Here is a 27,610-nt window from a genome sequence, read left to right as displayed (position 1 = left end):
ATAAACAGAAAGTATCCAAATCGGTGGAAGACCGTTGATCAACCCATCGATAACGTAAAGGGCTATGGCTGGAAGAATGTGTGGAAGCTGAAGGACAAGATGGGATGGAATAATGCTGGTAAGGTCACAACTTCATGATTTGCGAAAAATAGATTGACATACATTAGATTCCGTACAGTAAGCTAGCTCCCAGGAAACTAAGGATAATTCGATGAACATTGACTTACCTCACCTGTGAACAGCATACTTTGCAATTGGTAGGACTAGAATTTCTTTCAAGATGCGTCGACGATGCTGACCAGTCTTGAAGCTTCTCGCTTTCTAAAAGAGAGAGCCTATCGCCTCAAATTCAACGGTTGCCCAGAGAAAATAGGAGGTGGTTGGAATTTCGATTACCAAATGACATCCGGCAAAAAAGAGTCTATTGGTGTGTTCTGAGCCTCTTGGAGTCCACGGACAATGAGATCGACGAAAATGAATATCTCGCTTGTTTTGGAGAGAAGGCTGATCCATCTACGTCGTCAGACTCATCCTCTGGGCTCATATCAGCTTCACAATCATCCTTTAGGCCGACTCCTTAAAACAGCGTTCAGTCCCAAGGAACACCAAAACCTTCCGATGGAGCAACCCCTATGAATGAATGCAAAAAGAAGGATGGAACATGCTATTGCCAACCCAAATTCTGTTATGTCACCCCCGATCCCGCTTTTGATTGCTATACAGTGAAGGCAGAGGGCTGCAATGCCGAATGCAAGGGCTGCTATTATCCCAACGTCACTCCTTCAATAACCTTATATATAACGCAGACTTAAAGCATTGGCCAATTATTCTTCAGGCTTTTACTGTTCCTAGACATCCTACCGTACTCTCTCTTAATTTCGTTATCGCTAAAGTACATTTGTCTTCATCCTTTCAAATTTCTCGCCCGCCCTAATTCACACGGCGCTTCTAGCCCACCTCATTTACCTTGCACGTTTTTGGTATGAATTCAGGCCTTTCGTTGAACCTTGACTAATGATAATACGTCGTTTTTAGTCTATTTTATAATGGAATTCGCGTATGAACAGTGTGAGCTGAAGTTGCTATTGGCATGGAACACTATCGCCGACGGTTCACTCAACATGAGTCAGTAAGAGATGACAATGATGTGAAGATCAGTGAAAGGCCTCGAAATCTGCTAGCGACACTACGTAGAGGGACATTGGAAAGACATAGTGGCGCACGGAGTTTGCTAGTAAAAGAGGAAGATGCCAAGTGAACTATCAATTTCCAAGTGAATTACCAATTTCTAAGTGATTTTGCCATACAAATAAAGACAGATGGACACTAGGCACATTAACAATATGTTATACCGTCTCAATCGTCCAAACAATGCGCGCAAATGAACTGCTTTGAGGGCAGTAATCCGCAGACTATTTGTGCCACTAACAACTAGGAGCAGCACCTTGAAGAATCCACGCCGAGCAAGCTACAGGATGTTCAAGCTGCAGAACCCGAATGACATCCCCATGCGATCGAATAAATTGCGAACATGGTATCATCTCGTTGACAACCTGGATATTATCATTCACAGAAATCGTTCCCCATGCCTTCACCACTCTGACTTCCAAAGTCAGCTCCCAACTACCTCGCCAGGTAATGTCAGAGGGTCTTCTAGCCTTGACGCTTCTGTACCTGAATACAGAAGCGTACCCTGGTGATCCGTTCCACATTTCCATTGTTTGAAGCTTTGGCATTCTCTTAGCTGCCTGTGCTGCTGAATGCAGCAGGTCGTTGATACGCTTTGGCGAAGCGTCTGGCACCAGGTCACGGGATGTGAGCGAGAGCGATGAGAGTCGTCGCCACGTCCAGTCTGGTCGGCATGCATCCCAGAACCGGTCTGCATCAACCATGAAAGCTGCAGAAAACTGCTCAAGCGTAAGGCTGGCTTTGGCAAGTGCACCGATGACTCGGGTATTTGCTGTTCGAATGACTTGTGCGTCGGGAGATGCTGAGATATAGGCTGTACCAGGAGAGACATATGTCTCATTCAGGTCTTCGAAAATAGACACTCTCTTCAAGTCGGCGGAGATGAGCGATTTGAATAGTCTTTCCAGTCCTGTAGAGGAAAAGAATCAGCAACTGTCTCTCAGCAGGGTGATACTATTATAACGATGAAACACTTACGGATGTCTGGACAGTGCTGTAACCATCGACTCCATTCTCTCCATGTCTCAAAGCAGACATTTTGTAGGTTCGGAAGCCGGGCAATGAGTTGACTAACCGCAACAGGATCCCATCGTCGACGTGTCTGCCGCCGCAGCGACAGATGAGTAACACAAGGGACCTGTGTTCTAGCCCAGAAATGGTCGTTATCTGAAAATGAAATATCGGGGAAGATTTGGTCAACGGATTCGATTGAGATGACCGGAGAATTTCCAACTCGACAGGAGTCAGGTTGCGGTCCAGAAGGCCTGGACAGTTCTTGGGAGATGGTGCTGATGTTTGGGAAACCGGCAGGCTCAAAACGTACGTATTTCAAATGATGTTGGGAATCGGAAGGAGAGTAGACACTGAGGTCCAGCTTCAAATCTCCATCAATAGGACGTTTGAGAAGAGCGCCGAATATCGATTCGACACCAACTTGAACGGTCTTCCGGTTATATTCCATCATCTCTTCCGTCTCATAGCTGTCGCCATCTGGGAAGTGGCATTCCAGAAGCTTGATGCAGAACCAAATATGTCTAATGTGAGCTAGGCTTCGGGGTGAAATTTTCTTTAATTCCGGAACGTCTTCGACAGTAAGTGTAAGTGAATGGAACGTCTGTTTCTCGATATGCGCTTGCCATTCCCGACACACAGCCGCACAGTGAGCGATGTTTTGTTCCTTGATCAGTGCGCCAAGGATCATGGCCCGCACCTCAGCGGCAATTGATGACCATTTCATCGTAGAAGTAACGTCGTCGATATGTTCAACTGTTACTAGTTAAAATGGCAAGTCCTGCGTGTAGTAAGGATAAGAGAAATCAAAATGTCAACGGCAGGAATCTATCCAATATATAGCTGAATTTTGGTAACCGTTACTATGAGACTACTTGTTGAGCTACTCAATGGAAATGTTGCACGGTCCCATCCGTTGGGGCTTTCTCAAAATGTTGCTCCGCCACGTTGGCTCAATACCCACAGAATAGCCACCTCGCGCACCGCGGATCCAACTCTACCAAATGGGAATTGAAGAAATTTCCGCAACTCCTTTGGCTATAGGAGTCACGAGTAAAGCATATTGATATGGTAACAGAATATGAAGTTGTTCCAGGACTACATGATAAAAGCGGATTACTTGTATTGTCCATAGCGGGATATCCCATCCTCCCTTTCGATCATCTCCAAAGCGATAACCATCTTTCATCGATTGGTTTAGGGCACAATAGGCAGAAATAAATTTATAAGTTGGTACTCGGGCCCATCGAATACATTTTACCAGGAATGACCCAACCAGAACCATTGTCAACATTATTTATGATCACAGAGAAGAGCAAGCTGGCCTACTAAGAACTCCTGCTACCTAAGCTGTGCACGGACCATCGAAATCAAAAACCTCTCTTTCTCTTTTAAGTATGCAAGTTGAGCCGTCACTACACGGAAATAAGATAGGATGGAATTGTAATAGTATGAAGAGGGTAAGAACAAGCATGATTAATGAGGTTGTGCGCCGACGAAAGACTCGACTATATTGTTCTCGTGGTACTGATGTCATCTCACACAATCGTCGTATTTCAATACCAAGTCAAATCAAAAGACTAAAACGTCTATGGCTCATGTTTCTCTATGTGTTCATCGAAAGCTTCTGCTTCTGTAAAAATAGCATAGTTCCTCATCTCGACGCTGTCCAAACCGAGATTACTAATCCGGTACATGGTACCCAACCTCCAACCTTTCTCTCTCCCGGTATCCAGATCTGCTATCTCCCATTGTTGCCGATCATTCCCAACACATGGTTGCAGGACATGAAAACGATCTCTCATCGAATCAAGCCGCTGATATGTTCTTCTTAGGTCGTCTTCGTACAACCCGGATACGGCCGCAACCAATTCCTCGAGGGCTAGGTGTGGAAATCTGACAGCCATGAAATATAAATCTTTGAGCCCATCCCGCATACTCGTCAAGCACGACGAGATATAGTCGTACGTCTTGGGTTGCACTAATGGTCCTTGTAGGAAGATTGAGAGTGCTCGCAAGTTAGGCATAGATTGGCTGATCTGTCTGCAGACTAGATGAAATGTGCTTTCGTTGTATGGGTCTGGATCTTGTCGGCCTGGGCATGTATCCCAAATATAGACAAATTCGCGGAATTGGAAGTGGACATGTAAAGAAGTTATAAGCGACAAGTGAGCAGGAAGAGCCAAATTGCAAAAGTCGATAGGTATTGAATTCTGCAGGGAAACGAAAGTGTTTGCCTGATATAGAAGACGTGATGTCTCTAAATATCTACGTGGCAGTAGTCAGCATGCGCGGATCGTCAAGCAACTTCATCGAGCCGACTTACATCATTTGGCATGTCTGGAGTACAGCAAGCAACGATATTTTATGCACCTTGTTTGATTTATGAACCCTGCCCTCAACTGCCTTTCGGATCGCCTGTGGCGTAATGTCTATCCCGCTCTCTGGGCTATTTTCTGGCATTAAGTTATAAGTAACCCTCTTCTGCGATCAATACAATACTATGGGCCCACTAGCCATTACGTAGTCCCAAATGATGAACCGGATCTCAGCAGGCAACATTAGTAGTCTACTTTGTGATCGAGAACATCTTCTGTGACTGCGCAACTTAAGCGGCTTGTACAGGGGGTACGCAAAGGCATGCCAGATACTGCGGAGTCTTTTAAAACTCCATCTAGCGAGTCGTCGGTGCAATCGACGGTTTTTCAGTATGTTGCCAGCATCGTTGTAGTCGATGAGTTGTATTCCCATTTTTCAGTTGGGGAATGCCTTGTGCGTGACTTAAAAGATTGATAAAAGAGGGGAAGTCTTGAGTTTGGAGTTCGACAGTTTTCGTGGGTGCCTGACGAGTTTTGCTGTTTTTCACAAGCTGAACAAAATGCGGCACAGCTTCACGTTGACGTTGATAGGCGCCTCACCGATCATGTGGTGGCCGTTCTTCCTGCAGTCTTCTTGGAGCTAGCATCCAACCAAGCACAGCCCTGGATGCCAGAGGCACAGCATCGTTCCATCTGCATAGATTTGTGCAATTACCGTGGGTGAAATTTTCGGATTCCACTTTTAAATTTAATCTATCCGAAACATCTCGCCAGACACTTTCATCCATGAAAGTATCGAAACAAATTTGGATTTGGACAGACTGAGCTGCCTCACGCCAGCGACTGGCTTATGTAGTGTATCGTATAGACGCCTCAAAGTGGGGAGCATCACAGGCACGACCTGCAATAGATGGATAGATGCTTCTTATCAATGTGCATACTCGTCCCTAGGTCTGCTTAGTTTTGAGGGCGCTCATTTGGTTGTATATGGTTCTGCCTGCTTGCCTGCTTGCCTTTTAGTGCTCGCCGCGTGTACTGCTGTGGATTTGTTGCAACTCTACATATCAGCTCCAGCATGTAGGTCTCGCTCTGACCTCGCTCTGACCTTTCTCTGACCTTTGTCTGGCGCCTCTCTGGTCTCGCTCTGACCTCTCTCTGTGCTGTGATTTGTGTGACAGCATGCCAAGCCCTACAGTGTTAACGATAAGCTCACTGGAGGAGCGATCCGACTTTTCCTCTCCACTGTAGCCTCTCTTTCCTCCGCGCCACGGCCGTAATTCAGCCTTCCTCATACCCGTTTATGTGCTCTTCGAATGAATTGCTACTCCTTGCGCTTTTCCTGCTCACTCTCACCATCCTGTGGCCACGCAAATCTGTGCCGACGAGCCGACCACAGCCCTGTGAGAAACTCATGTTCCAGTACTTTACAAACTGACAACGTTTACTGCCCCGAACTCCAGTGCAATCATGTCTTCTGTACGCGACCGCCTCACTATTGTCACTCCAGACATTGAGAAGATCATGAAGATCGGAGGTGCCGCTGGGCTTGCTCTTGGAGTACTTCACAAAGGGGAGCCAGTATACCAAGCCAACTTCGGGTTTCGAGACATCGAGAAGAAGCTGCCACCGGATGCAGATACCATCTTCGCGTGTTGTTCTTTGATGAAAGCTCTCACATCCGCTACCATCGGTCTACTTGTAGAAGAAAACAAGGTCCAGTGGGATGCATTGGTGATGGATGTGTTGCCGGAGTTTCGCACGAAAGAAGACGTGCTGCATACCCAGACAACTGTCGCCGATCTGCTCTCTCATCGTACGGGCATGGCATGGGCCGACAACCTCTACATAAGTACAAACAACAATGTCTTGATCTCAGCAGAAGACAGCCTCAAGTATCTCAGTCACCAAGAGGCATTACTTCCATTTCGCGGCCAATTCAGCTATAACAACCTGGGCTATGAAATCGCTGGCCACATCATATCGAAATTGACAGGCTCTTACTGGTCTGACTTGCTGCATTCCGAGATCTTGGACCCATTGGGCTTGAAGCGTACTTTGACAAAGCCACCTGCCGCGGGAGTCGACAACGTAGCTGTCGCTCATACGTTCTTGGACGATGGAACGCCATATCCCATCGGACCTGTTCAGGCTGGGAAGGATCTTTTCGGAGGCCCGAGTGGGGGATTACGAAGCTCTGTCAATGACCTTCTCAAGTTATACAGATCGTTCTTAGTGGCGTTCAATGACCAGTTCAAAACCGGGAATACAGCAACTGAGGGCTCGCCGTTGAAGCAAGTCCGACACCTAATGTCGGCCAAAGTCCCAGTAAACCCGCCGACGAGGACGGAAACCTCGTATGGATACGGCTGGGCTCGGGTCCAACTTCCCGCAACAAAGGGCGACATAGGCTGCAACCCGCCGCTCATGCTAGATGGTATGCCTGTTGTTGGCAAAGGAATCCCCTCCCAGCTTGTGCTCTACCATCAGGGCAGTCTTCCAGGCGCTTTAACAGCTGTAATGCTAGTTCCAGAAACCGAAACAGCGATCGTCGTCCTCACAAACTCACTCGCTCTTAACGACGTTCCTGATTGGGTTGGACAACTTGTCCTGGAAGCCATACTAGATGTACCAAAGGATCAGCGTAACGACTACGTCAAAGCCACAGAGACGAGCCGAGCAACCACGGAGAAGTGGTACGCAACTACCACTGAAGAACTATTCAGAGAGAAAAAGAACGACACTTCGCCTAGAGATCTAAAAGAGTATGTTGGAACCTATTGGGATCCTGCGCATGTCTTCAAGATCGTCGTCACGGAAGACAGCGGTAAACTGTACTGGGCGTTTCAAGGTCTGGACTCGGAGAGATTTATCTTGAATCATTATGAAGATGATGTTTTCACCTGGATCCAGACTCGGAATGAGTTGGTGAAGCGAGGACGCTGGGTGGGCCAGGGTCCAGATTTTTGGAAAGCAGAATTTAGGGCTGACAAGGATGGTTACATCAAGAAGTTGTTCTGGGTGCATGGCATTGGCGTGTCAGCTGTCGAACATACGAAAGATTGATTCCTGGTTGACTACAGTATCGTGGAAAATGATTCGCTTCAACGGTCTCATCTCTCTTACACGACATTTGCGCTTCTATAACAATTCCCGCAAGCCTGCAACTATGTAAGCCGATTTTGCCAACATCATCAGTATTGTGGTGTAGCAGGATAGGTGAGGCTATTCGGGAATCACGTGTATGGGCAAGGGCACTAGGCAGGGCATAGATCGATCGATCAGGGCTGCTGAGAGAGATTGAGGCATCATCCGCCTACCTACAGAGGCCTATCGACAGAAAGAAACATCTACCTTTCCTACTTATTTACCGATTGCGGGTCGAGCCTGTGATGCTCCCTACTACAGAGGCGTCTATACGCAACAGTATTGATGTCCTTAGGGCTTTCCAGTGACCCTAAAGTTTATATATATTATAGTATGGGTATGGCACTACTAGTTAGAATTTGATCACATTCTACTTGTTTTACTTCTCCCTACGCCAATCATCATTTGCAACTCTATAAACAGACTTACTGCCCGCCTATCTACAATCGTGACGAAGGACGCAACCTTCAAATCGCGAAATTTGGATATTGACTCGGTAGACAGTTTTGTGACATTCGAGATACTGCGTGAGCTATCGGAGGCAGACGGTTGGTAAAGACCTTCGAATCGGATCCAGATCAGGTACAATCCTAGGCGTTCGCCGAACACACAAGCCAACCCACCAACATCTGCCTTCCATCTTTTACAACTACCCTAGCATCATGTAAAATGAATTATATTCAATATTTTCAGGTTCTAATCACTCAAAAAGCAAGACTCATACTTGTTTAATGTTTGCGTGTTTTCTTAATAGCTTAAAGGCAGCGCAGCACACTGTGAATGAGCTGTCAAACTATCGTATCTACAATAACAAGCTGTCCCTTTTTTCGAAGGTTTACAAATCCAATCACAGCCTTCTAGGAACTCTGCAATTATATCTAATCTCGATAGATAGTATGAACTATCCCTTTCAAAGCCTACTACATGTGTTCGAGAGCTTAAGGTCCGGTGAGTATCATGGGTAGTTGACTATTCATATCAAATGAAGAAATGAGAAATCTTGCAGAGTACTCACTCTCAACCAAAGAACCCCAAGAGCATCCCATTTCGTCGTGTTCTCTATCTCCTATCTTGATGTAAGTCTTTTGACATCAGCCCCAAATTAGGTAAAGTGCACCAATTGGGTTGGGCAACCTGCTGCCTATCGATATCTCAGCAGCAGCTAACGAAGGACAATTTTGAGAAACAAATTGAGAGGTGTGACAAGGCCTAGGTGGAATAAATTCCATAGAGGCCTATGGATGACTGAATTGCATTTGCGGCTACTCGTTAATGTCGAAAAGCTACCAAGCTGGAAATATAATGAAGGCCCCAATTCTTTCGCATAATGAAGAGCTGAGCCACGATTCAGTGGATTGTCTTCTTTTAGGATCGTTCTAGACACAGAGAAAGTAGCTAGGTGTAATTTCCCATTTGATCTAGTTCATCGATAGACCAGTCTAAACCTTCCTCTGCTCTGCAATTTGCTTGTCAGCATCTTCGGACTCCATCATGTAGCCTTCCACCCTTTCTTTAAGCCATCTCATTTCCTCCTTCAGCTTGGACACACTCGTCTCGATTCCCGCAATTCTTTCCTAACCTTGGATACAGTCGTCTCGATCCCCTCAAGATCTTTTTCAAACAACTGGATGCAGCCGTGCACGGGGTCGAGGTCCGGTTGCTTCTGCTTTGCAACGGCTATTAAATAATCCAACTTCAGTTTCCACTTATTGGGCACAATGCCTTGATTTAGCCCATCTGCTATTTGTCGAAGCCTCAAAAACTTCCTCTGAAGATCGAATCTGCATGCCGCCCTGATCTGTTGAAAAAGTTCCTCATTGAGAAGCGCGTATGGTGGGCGAGTGGACGGCTCACGCTTTTGAAGCAAGTCCATGGCAATCCTTGTGAGCACTCGCTTGATGGACCGCAAGTCTTCCACCAAGCGTTCTGCATCCACATGTTCTTCGTGAGTACTGATTGCTCCGGTACTGCTATTGACTTGAGCTTCGATATTGGGTGCAGGCATCTTGACTCGTAGATTGCCTAAACGAAGTTGTTCAAATCAAAGAGTTGCACAATTGGGTTCGGGATGTAGAAGACCCAGTTGTCTAGGATTGGTAACTATTGAACTAAGTGTCATTATATGAGCAAAAAGTTGATTCACATTCCATTGTTGAATCGCCGGTATGCTGGTGATTAAATGGCTAGGTGCCAATGTCCATGTGCAAAGTAGTAACTTGGGGTGAAAATGTTCCCTTCAATTGATTTTGAGTGATTTGCGCACATAATTCACTGAGAGGGGGATGCACTGTGGAGTGCATTTTTATTGTCATTGTTCATTCGCTTTGCCAATTTTGATGAGACTCTACAGGGTTGTCATGAAGTTTATCCTGGCTTGTAGTGCTCACGCCTACATACCTGGCCTCCGAATAGCTTCATGCTGATACACTATTTGCACTGTGATAAAACTAAGGACAGATTGGCACATAACAGCAGATGTTATTGTTTGCTTTTGGCGCACTGGGCGAGACTGACGCGCGCTTCTATCCAATGATTCTACAACGGATTACCGCTCTGAGAATAGACATATTGAACGCGCTTCGAAGCATAATACCATCTCTTTCTTATCTTTGTGGTAGGCATATTTTGGGCTTCCGAACGTCTATATTTAGATGTCATGTGCGAATGTGTTCAATTTAACGATCCAGAACAGATTGGTCGTCATAAGATTGGTTGAGAGGTCTACATTTGCCATGACTCTTCTGTTGGAACCTGCAATTACGCAATGTTCTCCCCCAGAGGCAGAATCTTTGAACATATTTCCCGCAATTTAGAAATCTGCTGCCCATCGTTATCGCCAAACCTTTTCCCAAGGACAACAGAAGGTCTGAGGAAAAAGCCCTTGTCCGGAATTTGGGCGGTAGCTGATTTTACGCTCAGAACCTTTAATATGCTCTTCATTCCCTCCAAAGTCCTGGCCTCTTTCACCCGTTTCACAAGGTCTTCATTGCTAAGATTTAAGGCTAGCGGGCTCTTGCGATCATTATAATCTTCCTCGAGAGCTTGATGAACCTTGAGGCAGTAGAGCATCAAAGCCGCCAGACCTGCAGCAAAGGCTGTAGCGTATGAGCTTCCATATTCTTTTTCTCCTGGCGAGATTTCGATCTCCTCGCCGGGCAGAAGAAAGTCCCTTTTCGCAAGAATATTTTCCGGTGCTTCGGCGCCAAATCTGTTGGTTGAGCCAATCTTGATCACGCCACTCTTCTCATGTCCAACAGGCAGATACTCCAGAATGTTGGCGTTAGCTCCCTTATCGGGAAGAGATGCGAAAATTACAGCATCTCTGCCTTCGGATATTGTCTTCAGTAGCCCATTGAACTTGTCTTCGCCTTCATCTCTGCGTTCTCCCTTCTTCTTGAATGACCAGCTCATTGAGATAATGTCTGCTTCCCTTCCCGCCCATTCAAGTGCCTACGGGAGGACAAATGTTACTAAACGGGTAAAGTAATCTCAGGGTAGACTTACTCTTGCACACGAATCAGTCGTAAATTTCTGATACTCGGCCTGCCGAGAATCGTCGAGCCGGCCAATGTACAGCTGGGCCATTGGACATAACTTCCGGATGCATTGCATCATTTGTGTGCCATGGCTACAAGAACCTACCCAATACTCCACCTTATCGCCTCGGAAGGACTTTCCAGTCTCATCATTTCCTGCCAAGCTGCGCAACGAGACCCCGTCATCCAAAATTGCCACTCGAACGGTTGGTCGCTTTTTCTCGTCTGTTATCTTGTTGGCCATGTCCTGTACGAATTGTTTGAAATGAGCCAGCCCATTAATCCAATCATCGGGACTCAATCTGTCAAATGTTGTTACTAGGCAGGTTCGGACAGAGGTTGAAGGAGACTAACGAGTTTTGGACAAGGAAGCCGTCATCGTCGTCAATGGGGTCATTTTCGGCTCTACTCTCATTCATGCCGCCCCCATCCTGGCTGGATTGTGGGTCGGGAAGGCTTATCTCAATGTCATCCTTTTTGAGCCGCATGCAATTTCTTGCAAGAGCGCATTTGAAGTCATCTTTAAAGTCCTCGCAATCTTTCAAGTCACTTGCATTCTGGAGGGAAATTCGTAATCAGTATGAGCCTATGGAATGTAGGATGGGAAGACATACTGTAGCGTATATTTTGATGTATATCTTTTCAAGCTGTGATGCGTTAGCCATGGCGGCTATGTTAAGGGGTTTGGAAGTGCGTACGTTTTTCATCTGCCCGAAATCCGAACTATGTGCCCAACCCCGGAGCACGGCTGTATTCCCAGAAGAATACAGGTAGACTTCCCTCGCGTTTGGAGCGGCGGCAAGCACGGTGTGGCTGCAGATATCATGTTTCTTCCAATTGAAAACCTCAATGTTCAAGTCTTTGTATGATCCTTTCGACACCTCAGGCCTGAGACAGTCCCGTATCGCAGCATTGCTGTGTGGTTCCGTGCCCATATCGTCGACTTCCACCGTGAAGATCTTCCCCACACCTCGGCTTCTTAACCAGTCAAAGATTCCAACGTATGGGTCAACAGCTGGAGCTAAGGTATTAGTAATTTCCCCCGCTTGGTACTCGAAAATACTGAGCGGAAAAGTTGTTCGATGTTGTGGATTCCAGTATGGTAGCCGTACCGAAGCCAGGATGGTCTCGAAATGCATTTTCGATCTATTCCTCACTTTTGATACGTAGTCTTTGTCAATCCTTTCAGTCTCACTGAGCAAGTTGAGACCTATTCGCTTTGCTATGCGTAGTTAGGAACAGCGCATCATTATACATATATTGTCAACTTGACATGGCTGTGGGCAAGGTTATACTTACAACCTTCTTCATTATCTGAGTAGAGATATTTGAGTTTCTTGTCCAAGTCTTCCTGCGGAAGACCAATACAAGTCTCCTTTAGTAGTTCCACTGCTTTCAGGCGAGAATTCTTCCTTTCGACAGGTTCGTTCACACCGGTCTTCAGGCCTAGCTCCCCCAGCATACGATAGGCTGTTTTTCCCTTATCCCTTCCGGCATTATCTCCAGCACTGAAGTATATTGAGGTAGGTGATATCTCCACCAATGATTCAACAATCAGAAACAGATGGGTGTAATCAACTTTGGATTCTCTGAACAGTTGAACTGCGAGTTGAAGTGGGCTTAACCCTTCTGATACTGCACTCTCGAAAGTAGTCGAGGCGCACAATGGGAGAAATCGCTTGAAACTCTGCAAAGGAATCACCGGAGGAGCGGTCACATTTGACCCAGGGTCAAGATTGTCTGCCCGTATGAGCAAACGTAGACAGTCGCGCAGCTTCTCTGGAGACCCTAGGATTACTGTTCTCAACCTTGAGTCCATTTTTTTGACCTTGTCCATATCGATCTCATAATGTAGACATGCAGCTTCGTTGTCATTTGCAATCTCTGTAACCTTTGCCATTTCATCCTGATCATTGACTTTCTTATCATCCAGCTCAGACGATGGGCTGATCCTGTGCCGATGATATTTTTGGATGAGGACGTGCTCACGAAAAGGTGCCAAGGAGCAGTTTTGGTCGCACTCATTACCGGATATATCTAGACAAGTACGCAGTTGATCAGGTAATAGGAGATCGAGCAGTCGGAAAAAGATATCAGGCCTGGAATCTGCAGCTTCGGTAAGTAACGTGCCGTTTCCGATGTCCTGAGTGAGAATTTCAGGTTCGATGGTTACTATTCGATCGACAAGGGCGAGTATGCTTGGAGAGACGATGTCGTTTTTCTCCTTCTTCTTCCTCTTCAGTTGAAATATAATTCGATACAAGAGGTTTCTCCCTTCATAGTCCTCGGCAGCTAGTACCTCGTCGCTATAGCCATCCATATCAACAGGCCTTCCCGCCATGAGGTCCAAGAATAGTTTCTTTTGGTCTTCATCGAATCCCGAGTCTAGTTGACTTTTGTTTTGCAAATGCGACAGTTTATCTTGGTCACGCAAAGGGCGGTTACCCTTTGACTGAGACATGCTTGCGCCTGCTCGCCACGAATGGGTTTCGAGCAGGTTAGATGGATAATTCGCCCTTGAGTCAATAGAAAGATGTTCGATTGATAGCTTTGGTGTATCGACTGGAGAGGTTAGCTAAGACAAGTATAGAGAAACCAACAAGGAAGCGTGCTCAGCCTGGTTTACATATTACAAACACATGCCGGGATTACCTCATTCAGCCTAGCTGAAAATCTGTAAGAGAGCTCTCTTAAAATTATCTCGACTACATCTGCCGGGACAAGGCAGGTGAAAAGAACCGAGCTGACGTCCGCAAATGGATAACGCTGAGCCCGCCACCGAATTCGGTGCAACATACGAGTTCCAATGGCAGCGTTGCGCATGCACAGGAAGGACAAAAGGCATCATCGTTTTTTAGATGACTTCCTATCTAGGCTGTCGCATATCGATTATAAAGGTGGTGCATCTGTAGTTGAACACTCGGCAATCTGAGTACAGAATATTCTTCAACTTAAATCAAGACTTTTGTTCTATCAGTTCAATGGCTCTACCCGCGATCTCTTCCGATGAATACGCTGTACATATACAGCTCAACACCAGCATTGAGGACCGTGGTTATCATTCAAGAAATAAAGGGCGAGAAATACAGCGCCCGGGCATTGTCGATGATATTTGTCAAGGCTTGTTGGTGCAAGCCCGAATTGACCGCATCGTACATGGGACTGAAACTGAAGACGGTATTCCGTCTAGCTTGATTGTCTTTGGCTTCCGCTTCCATGGAATCAATCGAAAAAGGAGGCTTCAGAAGGCAACTATTACGATTCTATTCCAAGACGAGGAGAAGGACGAGAACGAGGACCCCATCCCTATATGCCTCTGGCCAAATGGTGATTTTACGCTTGGGGAAACGACGGAAATTGATATTGAGGGTACCAAAGGAGCTGAGGTAGCTGCGAACGCTGGTACGACCTACGTGGGGGCGAACAGCAAGAAGACCTGGGAGCGTAAGACAAGCTATAGAAAAACTGATCGAGCGAGTCTGACTGGTTCCATCTTTCTGGATACCCGCGTTCGGGATTATGGGCCTGCGAACTGTGTTCGCCTGACTGTAACAGAGAACGAGACAGCACAGACAGGGCTCGTGACTGACTTAAGAGCCGCTGTGTTAGTGAGGCGGACGAGCGAGTCCAGATGCTTCACTGCCAGAGTCAAGGTTGATGCGGAAGCTCACTTTCTCTACGACCTCGTCAAGGGTTTCCGGGACATATTAGGTTTCTCGCCTGCAAATGACCCAATCATCTTCAAGCCAGGCAAGGCACACCATTATATCAGGCCGGCAACATTGGCAGGATTCCTGGAAGACAAATTGGCAGAAGCGGTTGACGAAAACAATTTGAATGCCCAGAGGCTGGACAAAATGGCGGCTGTGCTTGGAGCCACAGCCTTGACTGCGTCTGTGGAGGACCTGTCGAATTAGTGTAATCATTTGTGAGCACAGATACTAAAGTCATGTCTTCAACATAGAATGCAGTTGTTTCCTTGGTTCGCCACTTATCGTCGTGGTAGCTGAGCGTCCGTGCGTTAACGTGAATGCGGGGGTTTGGGGGTGCAGATGATGTTCCCATTGCTTGGTGGTAAATTAACAGGAACTACATATTGACGCCAGGGTAGGCGAGGGAGGCCCGGTCCGCCCCTTTTACTCGGTCACAGGTAGGACACCAGGCAGTTGGTGCAACATCCGAAACGAAAGCTGAAGTCAGATTGCAGCCTGCGAGTACGGGTTACCAAATGCGTCGAGCTGCTTCCAGGTGCATTCAGAAGCGCTGGGAAGCTGACCAGGCGGTCACGTAGCCTAGATATCAAACGCCTCATGCTATCATTGACATGGCGCGACTTAGACACAACATTGCCACTTATCGTTGGCTTTTCTCCTAGCCTCGCAAGCTCTGGAATGCACATGCTAGCTGCAATGGAGGAGGATGAAAAGAGAGAGGAATGGGATTATACGTATGGCAAAATCAACGTCTTCTCGAAGCTCTGGCTATTACTTACTGGATCAGCATATACTTAGTAGGCTTCCCGGGAGCTGCCAGCTCCTCGAAGTTGTCAGATCAGGAAAAGACAGTTTTCAATATACCTGATATGTTGTACCATCTCCTTCCACAGGCGCGAGTCGTGCCGTACTCAGTCTTTGGTATTGGGTTCACAGCCGCGGGAGTCCTTGATCAGGACACTACGCAAACCTTGAAGGGAAAAGTTCCAGCAAATGATAGAAGTGAAAAGAGCGTTGAAGTTGTCGAGGTCCACAACGATGTAGCGATCGCAATCGAAGGTGATTCGCCAGAGGAAGCTACGGATGATTGGGATACACTCTCTGCGGCCAGCGCTATTATGGACCCTCCTTCGCAGATATCTATCGAGAAGGAGGCTCTGGATCTTCTAGAAAGAATACTGTCCGACAATGCAGATCTTAGCAGGATTGTCCTTGCTGGCTACGGTCTTGGGGGCATTGTTGTTAAACAGGTAAAGAAAATGCTCATTTTTCAGAGGATGTGATTCTGGTTTCTTTTCTAAATGTGCTTTAGGCCATTATCGCCGCCAACCAAACTCCAAAGTACTATCGCATAGGGCTGAGTGTGTCTAAACTGGTGAGTAAAACTTTACATTCCCAAATTATTTCCGTCATACTAAATCTAGTTGAGGTGTTCTTTGTGACTCCTCATCATCCAGATAATCAGCGAGGATGGGAACAGACTTTGCTTGATGTGATCAAGGCATCCGATGCCACACTGCATGGGCGTCTCTCCAAAGTTCTCGCTGGATTAGTGACCTCGGTATCCCAAATCTCTCATGCGTTCCACAGATATGTTGCCAAATATGCAACGACAAGCTTCATTGAGAGCGATGGAATTGGTTGGCCTGAGCCAGTAAGAACTGAGGGGTTTCAATGTGGATCTCGAACCAATAATTGCTAATTATATGTAGGTCATCGGTGACCTAGGCAAACTTAACAGAACCGACGAAACCTGTGTCTTGTGGCGACACACCAATTTCAGAAGTATCGCAACTTGTGATATAAACAATATGGAACAAATGAAATCTCTGAATGCGCACTTCGTACTTACCGGCCCACAACACTACTGTATGTTCACACCTATACGTCCTAATTTGGTACTAATTCTGTCTTAGCGATCTTTGGGCATTTCGACTCCGAATCAAATCACAATTTCCATGAAGCCTATTTTGAAATTTTGCAAATACTCGCGCCCTCTTGCCGTTTGATATTTGAAAATATATGTCTGGATAGTCTCGAGGACATCGGTACTCTTAAAACCATGTACAACTCACTTCTCGACGATATTCCCTTTCGGAATCTTCCCCAGAAATCCTCCATCCAGGTTCTTGGCCCTAGAGGATGTGGTAAATCGGCGATCTTGAAACTGATTGCTGGAGAGATGAGCCAGACAGGCCCAGCGATCGTCATCGACAACCTTCTCCCTGTGGGAGAGAAAGCCCTAACATTGTACAGTGCATACGTGTCTGTGCTTCACAAAATATTCTCACAAAGACCATCATTGTTTTATGCAGTTTGGTTTATGGTAGCAGAGATCCGTCGCCATGATCTATGGTCCCTGGACACTGTTCAGAGATTACTTGAAGCCGTACTACAGCGGAGTAAAGGTTTGGAATTCCTAGTCATCGTATTCGATTACGATGATTGGCCTGGGACTCTTCAATCATGGTTCGAGAGTCTGGGAAATCTTTTGGTTTCATCTGGTTCTAAATGCACATTCCTCGTGAGCAGTCACAAAAGCATCAAACATTCTTTCTCTCCAAAGGTCTATCGGATTGATCTTCAAATGAGGCAAAGGAAATACTGGTCGAAGTTCATTGATGATCGATTAACCACCCTTTTCGACCAGAGCTATGTTTCCACGGCTTTTCGACGGGAACATGCCATGGTCATCAAGAAAATGATTACGACCAAAGCTAAATCATTTCAAGGATCATTTTCTGCAATGGATTGTTATTTAGTACGTCTTTTCGACTCCTTTTCCCTAACGACCCCAGAAGGGATCGAAGGAAAAATCGAGGGTAGCCCCAAAAGCGAAGAAGAGTTCTTCGATCTGGAAATCGCAGCTCTTCGGCAAAATCACATCGATGTCTTCTATTGGGTAGCATCGGCAATCTCGTGGATGATGTGGCCCATACGTCCACTACGGTTTCAGGAGCTCGCTACAGCCACAGCCATGACACTAGATCATTCAGATATCGATGATGTTCAGGCAGCGATGTCCATGGATATTGAGCGCGATCTCAGACGACATTTACGCTTTATAGTATCCATAGGAGCCAATGGCGGACGCATCTTTAGCGAAGAATCAAAACGAATATTCGCAACTAGTTCAATGAAGAGGCGATTGGCCCTTGAAGATGACCGCGGGCTCACTCGTCTTTGTCTTCATTACCTTCGTCTTGTCTTGAAAGATCTACGGGCCCACCCTGATGACGAGTCCCTAAGTGTCTCTGGGGAATCTGAGGTAGAGAACGCGACCATGAAATCACCCGATACCTCGCCAGTCATTGACAAAGCGTACTCGAACAAGTGGATATTATACGTCTCAGAGGTCTCTTGGAAGAAGGAGAACATTAAAAGCGAAGGCGGAACCTTAGGGTTTCTTGATTACGCTTGCCGATTTTGGCCCACCCATTTTCTTCGCATCAAGGACCCGGACCAGGCTATGAAGGATTCGGTAGTCAACTTCTTGTTGACTCCTGAATTGGGGCAGAGATGGTTTCAGCTTTATCAAATTTGCCATGGAAGAGATACAGATTCTTCCAAAAATGCCACTACTGAGCAGCAGATAGACACTACAATGGCTTCTAGTTCAGCCGTCACTGAACCAGTGAGTGGCCCTCGAGACGGCATTGAGGCACGATCCAAATCGCGCGGCACATCATCAGAGCACCAGCTGGCAATTAACATGGCTTCTAGTGTTGGACTCGAATCAATTGTATCGGAGCTCCTCGGAACTTCTTCCACCGTCAAATTCAGCATGGTCGGCGTTCGACACGGGTATTTGGAGCGAAACGTTGCGGTCTTTGAATCCGATTTCAGTTATCAACTAGAATGCGCCATCTGCAACGATGACGCAGAGCTAGTACTTCAGCTTTTGCAATCCGTAGACAAAGACATATCGAGGTGCTTTCCGCTTCATAAGGCGGCTCTGATGGGTAGCCTTCAAACTGCTCGAGTGTTATTGAATCTGCTTTCAGAACCTTTTGAGCCAGATGGAGATGGGAGGACACCGCTTCACTGTGCAGCAGCTGGCGGACATACCAGGGTTATGCTTGTTCTATTGGGCGAGAGCGGTGATAGAAATGAGCCTGGAGGAACCGGGCATTCAAGTCTAATCAACAAGCTCGACAATTCGAACAGAACACCACTAATTACCGCCCTTATGGTGGGGCATATCAACGCGGCAAACACTTTAGTCGAACGGGGTGCAGATTGTACGCTCCAAGACAAACAGGGCAGAACAGCCCTGCATTATGCTGCGCTGGCATGTTCATCCGCAGTCGAATACTTGCCACTCCAGGAGCTGGCTGATATACCCGACATCAACGACTGTACTCCTTTGCATATTGCGGCAGAGATCGGCGACGCAGCCACAACCTCTCTGCTTGTCGCTGCCCTGGATGACAGCGGTAAATTCGGTCCAGTAATAAATACACGAAGCGAGGGGAAGACTGCGCTTCATTACGCCGCCGAAATGGGCTGTACGGACGTTGCAAAGATCCTTCTTCGTCCTGATAGTGGATTAGACAATGGCATCATTGAAGAGGCGGCAGAACTTGCTGCAAGACGAGGCCATATTTCTGTCGTATCATTACTGACATCACCAACCTGGAGCAATATCGATAGTCGAGTCCTCATAGCAGCTTCAGAAACAGGACAGTTGCTGATTGTTCAGTACCTCTTAGCAAAAGCTGGCGCTTCTCCCAATGAGGAATACCTCGGTGGGCAGTCGCTCTGCATGGCGGCTTCGAAAGGCCATGTAGAGATTGCACGCACACTTCTAGGGTGCGGGGCTTCTGTCAATGTAGTAGACGGCCAGCGGAGAACTCCCTTGCACTATGCAGCTGAAAAAGGCAGGACCTACATGGCCAGGACCTTACTTGATCGCGAGGCCAGTGTTGATGCACCCGATGTTGACAGGGAAACTCCACTTCATAAAGCTGCTCGATCTGGCAAGGCTGGCATAGCAAAATTGCTCCTTGCTCGTGGAGCCAACACAAGCGCTCGCTCCCGTACTATGGAAACACCACTTCACCTTTCGGTCTGCGCTGTTGAGGTAATGGAGATTTTACTTCAGGCTGGCGCAGGGCCTAATGTAACTGATATCTTCAGCCAAACACCTCTCCACCACGCCACTCGAAAAGGCAATGTGGAATCCATCAAGTATCTCCTTAAAAGGAACGCAGATGTAGATGTTCGGGATGATGACATGAAGCCACCCATCTTTTATGCAATCGAGCGCAATGATGTATCGTTGGTCGATTTGCTTCTTGACGCACACAACCACCAAGGCAAGGCCGATATAGAAGCCTCGGGGATACAATGGGCTATAGAGTCCTCCGCGCCTATCGTTTTTGAAAAGCTTTTCCACACCCTCTACGCACCAGGTCAGCCAAGGACCGAGGACCAAATTTCATCACTGGGAAAGCTGCTACATAAGGCAGCTGCGAAAAGGTCTTCCGAGATCATTGGCATTCTTTTAGAGGCGGGTGCGGATCCAAATTTCGAACTACGTAACAACAGACCCCTCCACATCGCGGTCCAAGAGCAGCAACTTGACAATGTCCAAACACTTGTAAAGGCTGGAGCTTTGATAGATGAACGTAATGGAGCGGGCAGTGTTCCGCTTCATTTGGCAGTTCGTTCTAACGACGTACGAGTTGCACAGGCTCTACTCGACGCAGGTGCAAATGTTGATGCGCTGAATTCACTTGGACAGTCAGCAACATGGCTGGCTGCCTTTACTGGGAAATTGGAACTTGTCACAAAACTCCTCGAGCTGAACCCAAACCTTGACAAGGGCGATTATGATGGCTGGACTCCACTGCATGTTGGGGTTGACAATCTAGAGATTACGAAATTGTTGATCGGGTCCGGCGCCAACCCGAATCGCGGGAAACAAGACAATTACACCCCTCTCCATCTTGCTACTGCCTGGAAAGAAGAGCAAATAGTGACGTTCCTGCTCGAACACGGCGCGGATCCAAGAATTACTACGGACGATGGCCGGACCGCTTTGCACCTGGCGGTACGAGAGCACAGTCCAAATATGGTAACGTCTATGCTGGAACACAAGGGACAGTCATGCATAAATCTCAGAGACACAGAGGATGGAAAATCCCCCTTTCATTTGGCGCTTGGGTGCACAAGGTGCTCGGCGTCCATCGTTCAGCTGCTGCTTGATCATGGAGCTGACCCGAAGCTGAACACTGGTAATGATGTCTCCTGCCTTGAACTGGCCATTGATAGGGGTGATCTCGAACCACTTGAAGCTTTGCTACGTGAAAACGACAACCCCGACTCTGACTACACGGTGGGCAAGGAGGGATTGATTGCCGCATACTGGAGGACGATCAAATTATGCAAGAACAACGAAAACATTCTAGACCTGGTCGATGTCTTACTGGATAGAGACGCAGGGTTACTTAAAGAAAGACTACCAGGCGAGGGTTCAAATGGGCTAGAAGCGTGTCTTTCTAGACGTGGAAAGGAAAGTGAAGAAGAAAGCCTCGCAATACGCTTCGTCAGATATGGATTGAATCCATTCCAGCGACATGAACCTGGACATGCGTCAGCATTTGAGCTAGGCGTTATCACTCGAAGGATCGTCAAATCCAAGTTTCTCAGAGCCTGTGCAGACAAAATACCAAAGGGAACTAATGTTCCAACCGATGTCAAGATTGGCTTTAAAGAGTTGCGCATTGCGACCGAAGTCGACGGATCTTACCTATGGGACAAGCTCAAGGATCTCAGAGCAACATCTTCAGCTGAGTTAGATGATGACGGCTGGAACCTTGACCATTTCATCCATCAGGCTTTCGACCGGGTGCCTACATCTGTGCCTCCTTTGGATGAGTCATGGCTAACAATGACATCACTCATCAAACCCAAATTGTGGGTGCAGCCAGAGCTTGATTTGGAAGACTACTTCCAGATAGAAGAGGGGGGACTTGTCGCTGTCTTCAACAGTGAGTGCTGGTTGAACATTTCCTGACAGTCTACTAACTACCCGTCCCAGAGCATCACTCGGCCATGACGAGTCTCCGTTCTGACCACCCCTTTCCCCCTAGACAGTTCTTCACTCGTTTCTCGGAGACGTTTTTCTTCGAGGTGACAATCTCTAATGTAGAACTGAATCCAAAAGATGATGCTCAAGTAGATACTTCAAAACCACCGATCGTGGGCATCGGCTTCTGCGGCGAGTATTCGGATCTGGCCGAAGACTTTGTGGGGTGGAATGTGTGGACAGCAGGTTACCACGGAGACAATGGATATATCTACGAGAGCCAATCTTTGAACGCCCAAGCTTTTGACGCAAAACATCCCTTTGGGATAGGGGATGTCGTCGGTTGTGGTATCGATTACAAAAGAGAAGAATATTATTTCACCCTCAACGAAACGCTTGTTGGTAGGTTCATGATTTCACACATGCTCTAGGACGTCTCTTTAACAATGAATGCTGACAAATTTGTACGCAAGCTCGCCGTAAGAGCAAAGTTATATACAGGAAATTATATCCAACTATCACTCATCAAAATGGCCCGTGCAAGATCACGGTCAACTTCAAAGGTGGGAAAGTGTTTTCAAGGCCTGCGAGGACTGCGTCATGGATGATGGATTCTTTTGCGTAGTCACAATCTTCGAACCCAGATGGAAGAGTAATACCATGGACGTAGTTGCACAGATAGAGAGTAGGAATCAGTGGACGCATTGTGTTGAGGTAGCAGCAAGTACCCGATTGAGAAGATTAGCGGTTTTTCTTTAGGTCACAGCCAATTCCAGAAAATTGGATCATACTGATAGCAAAGCAAGAAATTGCATATGCTTCCGACAAATACATGCCTAATACTTGCATACAGGATAATCAGATATTGAAGCTTGATTGCTATTCAGGAAATGAAAGGACTAGAGCGAGTCTACAATTGCTACTCTATCCGCTAATACTCTCAATCGGGTACTTGTTGCTACCTCAACACAATACGTCCACTGATTCCTATTCTCTATCCGTGCAACTGTGAAGCTGACCTGCAATATTTGATGAAATTAGTATTCAACCAAATTAAAAATTGAATGGCACTCGATCATAAATCATTATCGAATTTCCAAAACCTAGTCCTGGGGAAATATTGAAACGGGATTACTCCATGATGTGCAGTCAGTTGCGGCAGGTATATCCACATAGCTTCACGCTAGGGTTGTGTAATTCGCCCACTGACCCACCTGTCAAAATGAATCCTGTCTAAAATTCACGAACACAGTTTTGCATCAGTTCACGCCTATCAGTACTGCAAGCGTACATCATACCGATCCTTGTACAGGCTCAGCCCCTTGATTGACTTGCACACCGCTAGATAACCAGCAGTGAACTGTTGAACGCGAAATCTCGCCTCCCATTGCGTGACACAACTACCAATGTGACCTAACTCGTATTCGAACGCTTAAGAACTTTCGGCTCGACGGGGAGAAACGGTTATTGTGGAGCACCTAATAGCGAGAGAAAGGAAATGTTAGAGCAAGTTCAACACTGGTAGTAGCAACCCAAAGAACCTTACCCGGAAATCGAACACTTGGTTGGCCGAAGTGTTGAGGTAGAATTTGGCGGACGAACCATGGACCGACCTGCACCCATTCCTTTGGGTCAGCCTGCGTGAAAATCACACTTGACTGAGTAGGGTGGGGGAGGAAGTTCTGTGCAATACAAAAACCCCGGCCGCCCTCACTGAATCTCCTTGCACCCTCAGATGTAGTATATGTTAGTGGTCATCAATGCGACGAAGGGGGGTAACGCACCTAGCATTGCGGGTCCAATCCACCAGACGCCTGCTCAGACAAGCTCTTTTCCATCATGGGGCAAAGGGGAAATCCAGATCACTGGGGGGCCATCCCTACCTTTGAGAAAACCATTACAGAACCACGATACCCTCCCTCTTGCCACCGCAGATCGATGGGTTTCAGTTGGACGCTGGATGGGAAGTTCGACGAGGCGAGTAGGTGGTTTCTTCAATCGATTTGAAATCCGGACCGGTGATGACAATAAATCTCTAGCTGTGACGCAGGACTTTCTCTGGCTGGTAGTTAACTATGGCTGGAGAGAGTGTAGCCACGACTAGAGTATCTCTGAGGTCCAAAAGTTGAACGGAGCATGTGGGAGAAGAGAAGAAGCAACATGGAGCAAAGAAACGAAAGGGAGGCGAAGGATGAACAAATAGGTGTTCCTCGAGGGTACAAAACAAGAAACGAAGTTTTGGTGGCAAGGTTGTTGTGAGAGAGGTGGAGGGAGATGGCCGTGGACGTTATGTTTTATCTCTCTATGTGGCCTGGGAGTGCTTTCTATGAGATCTAAATAGTTGAAGAAGCAGCAGTGGCGGCATATGGAAGGTTGGGAACGACGCTCCTAATAGAAGACAAGTGCGAAGCTATAGCGGACAGGAACTACGAGGATCTTTTTCGACAACGTCAAACATGTTCTTTCCAACTCTTTTGATAAGGTTATGCAAATGCGTGGGTCGCGCTCAAGACAGCAATTATGTACACCAAACAAATGCAATTGCGAAACCTTTGTGAATGGAACTCACGATATCTGAGTGATATCAGGGGTAGGTCTTTCCGCACACTCGTGTACATAGTACTAGAGCATGAGGCGCATCAAAGATGTATTGCGGCTAGTACATACTGGCTCGTTGACACATTTGTAGCAAGATTTACGAACGAGAAAGACTCAGCCAAGATTTGGTAATTTACGTGAGTCTTCCTGTGTTTATAGATCGCCGAGTAGCGAAGTAGTTATGATGTCGATGCATCCATCTACATGTATTCAGATTTCAAAGGGCTCTCGACTTGTCAAATCATCTCACTGCATGCTCTTCTGGAAGACATTGCTACGAGCATAGGCAAGTTTGATCACACTATAGACGTTCAGAGTAGAGTGCACAAGCGCTAATCCGAGTTAGTTGAGTTTGTCTCCGAAGTTCTTGAAAAACGACTTTGTATCCCAGGGACAAGTTTACAAGTTTACAGCTTAGGATGAGCGTATAATACTTACCTATATTCTCAATAAGGAAGATATTCAGAAAGAATGTGTATCTCTTTATACGCCAGATGCTGCTAAGCGACTCTCATGTTCGCGGGTTGGCCAAGTTCCAAAGAATCGCGAACCCCTAAAATTGAAAACCTAATACTAAACACTGATTCAAAGAAAGCTATATAGCCTTCGATTTGGGCTCACAGTATCAAATTGGAAAATGGATTTCAAGAAGCGTAGGCCCGCTATTCAACGAACAGGGGGAGTCCATTGCTAGAAGAGTGCACTGTGCTTGGGGCTAACAAGAATAGCGACGGCTGAGATCGTTTATACGCCACTAGGCAATCTGCGACGCCCCTATTATTGAAATTAGATTTCAAACTCCCTACAATACATCGATACTAAAGGATTAAATGTAGAGAACAGATTTAGAATGCTGTCACGATTGTTCCCTGAAATGTGCTCGTCCTGTTGCTGGGTATATCTCCTCAACAAGTCACGAAATCTTCAACGAAGTCATCTGGGCTTGTGGTTTAGTGGTATAATTTTCCCTTAGCATGGGAAAGGTCCTGGGTTCGATTCCCAGCAAGTCCATTTCTTTTTTGTCCTCTGAATCAACTGCTCGACGTTGTTGTGGAAAAGATTTTTTTTTTGCTCTAGGCGAGAGTTGGGTTGGTGATGGTGGATGTGGATACACTTTTTTTTGGCGATATGGACCGTGCGTCGGATAGTTTGACTTAGCGAAAAACGCGGGACGATTCGATTGATTGAGCCTCACAAGCATGATCATTATTTCTAGATCATGATACAAGCAAGTCACATTAAGTCAATATTTAATGCTGATGTCACGAACTATGCAAATCAAGCCCCAAACATGAGTCGTATTTGCCGACATACAAAATTCTGGTAACCGTTCCGACAAGTCAATTGAACGCCATTCATGCAGCTGGACTACAGGAAATAACAATCAAACATAGAGGATCGAACTTTATCAGTAAGTTCTTTTCAACGGATGCTTCCGCTCAGAAATCAACCATCGGTCCTTTCAGGCGCTTTTGTAAATTGTTGCCTCTGCCGAAGGATTACGAAATGATGCTAAGTTGAACCAAAAATTGTTTTGAATGGCACTACTTCGTAGATATGATCTTAGGGGTTCAGGTGCTGTTTCGAAGGATATGTTACTGGTCTAGATAGGATTCACACTAATATTAAGATGCTTTGTAGGACTTTTATATTACTATACTCGTTGGCATTGTTGAAAGAGCAGAATAGTGTCACATACATTGTGACACCATCTCTCACTAACTACTAGATGTACATGAAACCATTATAATTTTGACAGGTGAGAATTCTCACAGTTTCTTACCCCACTGAAAGAGGGCATAATCCGGCCTTTCACTCTGGTTCTTTTTTGATAACAGGTTGCCAGACGGAGCTTGGACGTCTGTCGTTGGTAGAGGCTTCACCCTGTTGAGCAAACAACGATGCCATTGGAACTGGCTGAGTAAGACCATTTCGATTCGTCTGGTCATCCAGCTGCTTTGCTGTCTCGACGGGGCGACTAGGAGGCACTTCCCCGTCAATAGAGGGACGCGTATCACGATCCTCAGACTCCTGAACGTATGATTCCAACTTCCTAATGCGGTCCTGCATCCATCCATGCGTAACTGTGAGCCGCGCCAAGAGTGTTCCCATCATCTCTGCTTCATGTTGAAGATTTTGGATAGAGGGCTGAAGAGTCTTCTCCAGCTTGCGATTTGCATCACTCTCTGATTCTGCAGATCGATTGTGCACCTGCATCGCTGCTTTCTCAGTGCCGTGCCTGGGTGCATCCTTGCGGGTATCGTTCAACAGTTCATTGGGCCCTTTGATCTGCTCACCTTGGACTGGGCGCGCCGTAGGGTGCATCGTACGAAGTTTCTCGATCTCAGACTTCGCAGCTTGGAGTTGTTTCTGCAGGTCCTCCACGAGCCGGCTCTGAGACTCACTGTGTGCCTCTATATCACGATTCTTAGTAGCCATTTCGGCTTCTCTGGTAAAGATGTAGTCCCGAAACTGTTTTTTGGAGTCGGGGCCCATCTTTTTCTCATGGTCCTTCAAACGCATCACCTCATTCATTGCATCGGTAGCGTGAGAGGGCTTGGTGTTTGGTGCCACAGTGGATTTGGGCATGACTTGGAGGATGTTTCGATCTGAACCCTCAGGTCCCATACTAGATGTCCTCAGAGCTGTGGAAGGCAACAATGGAGCTGCATTTGATCTGGACGATCCGGCAGCCACGAGGTCGCCGTATCCAGTCTGTTTCTCTCGCTGCTGCTGCTCAATTTGAGCCTGTTTCCGGGCACAGTATGCGCGTAGCCTCGCAGCTCTATCCTCTTTCGATTTCACCGCTTCGTGCTTGACGTCAGTATCGGTTTTCGCGATCTCGTTCGGCGGAAGCTCATACCCCCACGCCGGCTTCTTGCGAGGCCATTCGTCTTCGTCCTCCGTTTCCGCGATTCTCTTCCTCAGATTCTCAACCGCCACGAGCGCCTGGTTGCGGGAGTTGGAACGAACCACCTCTTCTTCAGGCGTGTATCTCTCCACAGGCGTGTATCTCTCCACAGGCGTGTATCTCTCCACAGGCGTGTATCTCTCCACAGGCGTGTATCT

The 27,610-nt window shown here is 46.8% G+C and overlaps 10 protein-coding genes and 1 non-coding gene across 11 annotated transcripts in view; 5 read left to right on the top strand and 6 right to left on the bottom strand.

Moving 5' to 3' along the window:
• Window positions 1–1,313: 1,313 nt before the first annotated feature.
• BU24DRAFT_399914 (uncharacterized protein) lies at window positions 1,314–2,981 on the bottom strand. The gene is made up of 2 exons (XM_033525430.1): window positions 2,167–2,981; window positions 1,314–2,098 (listed from the first exon to the last, which is right to left on the bottom strand). Exons 1-2 carry the CDS (start codon window positions 2,924–2,926, stop codon window positions 1,425–1,427), a joined length of 1,434 nt encoding a protein of 477 aa, XP_033378852.1. The 5' UTR covers window positions 2,927–2,981; the 3' UTR covers window positions 1,314–1,424.
• An 807-nt stretch (window positions 2,982–3,788) lies between these two features.
• Window positions 3,789–5,008, bottom strand: BU24DRAFT_472663 (uncharacterized protein; the record flags this gene model as incomplete). The annotated part of the gene is made up of 2 exons (XM_033532749.1): window positions 4,526–5,008; window positions 3,789–4,467 (listed from the first exon to the last, which is right to left on the bottom strand). Exons 1-2 carry the CDS (start codon window positions 4,660–4,662, stop codon window positions 3,789–3,791), a joined length of 816 nt encoding a protein of 271 aa, XP_033378850.1. The 5' UTR covers window positions 4,663–5,008.
• Window positions 4,576–4,997, bottom strand: BU24DRAFT_427625 (uncharacterized protein). Its single transcript, XM_033529268.1, has one exon. The coding sequence runs from the start codon at window positions 4,948–4,950 to the stop codon at window positions 4,690–4,692; it is 261 nt and encodes an 86-aa protein (XP_033378851.1). The 5' UTR covers window positions 4,951–4,997; the 3' UTR covers window positions 4,576–4,689.
• Window positions 5,009–5,984: 976 nt separating the features above from the next.
• BU24DRAFT_378569 (beta-lactamase/transpeptidase-like protein) lies at window positions 5,985–7,671 on the top strand (the record flags this gene model as incomplete). The annotated part of the gene is made up of 1 exon (XM_033524669.1): window positions 5,985–7,671. One exon carries the CDS (start codon window positions 5,985–5,987, stop codon window positions 7,578–7,580), a length of 1,596 nt encoding a protein of 531 aa, XP_033378849.1. The 3' UTR covers window positions 7,581–7,671.
• A 1,524-nt stretch (window positions 7,672–9,195) lies between these two features.
• Window positions 9,196–9,666, bottom strand: BU24DRAFT_414089 (uncharacterized protein; the record flags this gene model as incomplete). Its single annotated transcript, XM_033526192.1, has 1 exon — window positions 9,196–9,666. One exon carries the CDS (start codon window positions 9,664–9,666, stop codon window positions 9,196–9,198), a length of 471 nt encoding a protein of 156 aa, XP_033378848.1.
• Window positions 9,667–10,418: 752 nt separating this feature from the next.
• Window positions 10,419–13,765, bottom strand: BU24DRAFT_496494 (uncharacterized protein; the record flags this gene model as incomplete). Its single annotated transcript, XM_033534199.1, has 6 exons — window positions 12,497–13,765; window positions 11,896–12,419; window positions 11,812–11,844; window positions 11,552–11,754; window positions 11,166–11,499; window positions 10,419–11,111 (listed from the first exon to the last, which is right to left on the bottom strand). Exons 1-6 carry the CDS (start codon window positions 13,656–13,658, stop codon window positions 10,419–10,421), a joined length of 2,949 nt encoding a protein of 982 aa, XP_033378847.1. The 5' UTR covers window positions 13,659–13,765.
• A 413-nt stretch (window positions 13,766–14,178) lies between these two features.
• BU24DRAFT_454864 (uncharacterized protein) lies at window positions 14,179–15,154 on the top strand (the record flags this gene model as incomplete). Its single annotated transcript, XM_033531344.1, has 1 exon — window positions 14,179–15,154. One exon carries the CDS (start codon window positions 14,179–14,181, stop codon window positions 15,112–15,114), a length of 936 nt encoding a protein of 311 aa, XP_033378846.1. The 3' UTR covers window positions 15,115–15,154.
• Window positions 15,155–19,675: 4,521 nt separating this feature from the next.
• BU24DRAFT_356326 (ankyrin) lies at window positions 19,676–20,071 on the top strand (the record flags this gene model as incomplete). The annotated part of the gene is made up of 1 exon (XM_033523894.1): window positions 19,676–20,071. A coding segment is annotated over one exon (396 nt), but the record flags the coding sequence as incomplete, so codon positions are not given.
• Window positions 20,072–20,650: 579 nt separating this feature from the next.
• Window positions 20,651–20,962, top strand: BU24DRAFT_320827 (ankyrin repeat protein; the record flags this gene model as incomplete). Its single annotated transcript, XM_033522926.1, has 1 exon — window positions 20,651–20,962. A coding segment is annotated over one exon (312 nt), but the record flags the coding sequence as incomplete, so codon positions are not given.
• Window positions 20,963–25,480: 4,518 nt separating this feature from the next.
• BU24DRAFT_t79 lies at window positions 25,481–25,552 on the top strand. The gene has a single exon. It is a non-coding gene; the product is annotated as a tRNA-Ala (tRNA).
• An 801-nt stretch (window positions 25,553–26,353) lies between these two features.
• BU24DRAFT_472660 (uncharacterized protein) overlaps window positions 26,354–27,610 on the bottom strand; it is a gene marked incomplete at both ends in the record, with an annotated part of 1,922 nt that continues 665 nt past the window's right edge. Inside the window, one exon of the mRNA XM_033532748.1 lies at window positions 26,354–27,574. Coding sequence (XP_033378843.1) covers window positions 26,354–27,574 — 1,221 coding nt within the window. The remainder of the gene's footprint in view (window positions 27,575–27,610) is intronic.

The sequence above is a fragment of the Aaosphaeria arxii genome (assembly GCF_010015735.1).
Source record: "Aaosphaeria arxii CBS 175.79 unplaced genomic scaffold BU24scaffold_11, whole genome shotgun sequence".
In the NCBI taxonomy this organism is placed as follows: domain Eukaryota; kingdom Fungi; phylum Ascomycota; class Dothideomycetes; order Pleosporales; genus Aaosphaeria; species Aaosphaeria arxii.
The sequence above is the reverse complement of the archived record's forward strand: the minus strand, read 5'-3'. Positions and strand labels throughout refer to the sequence as shown.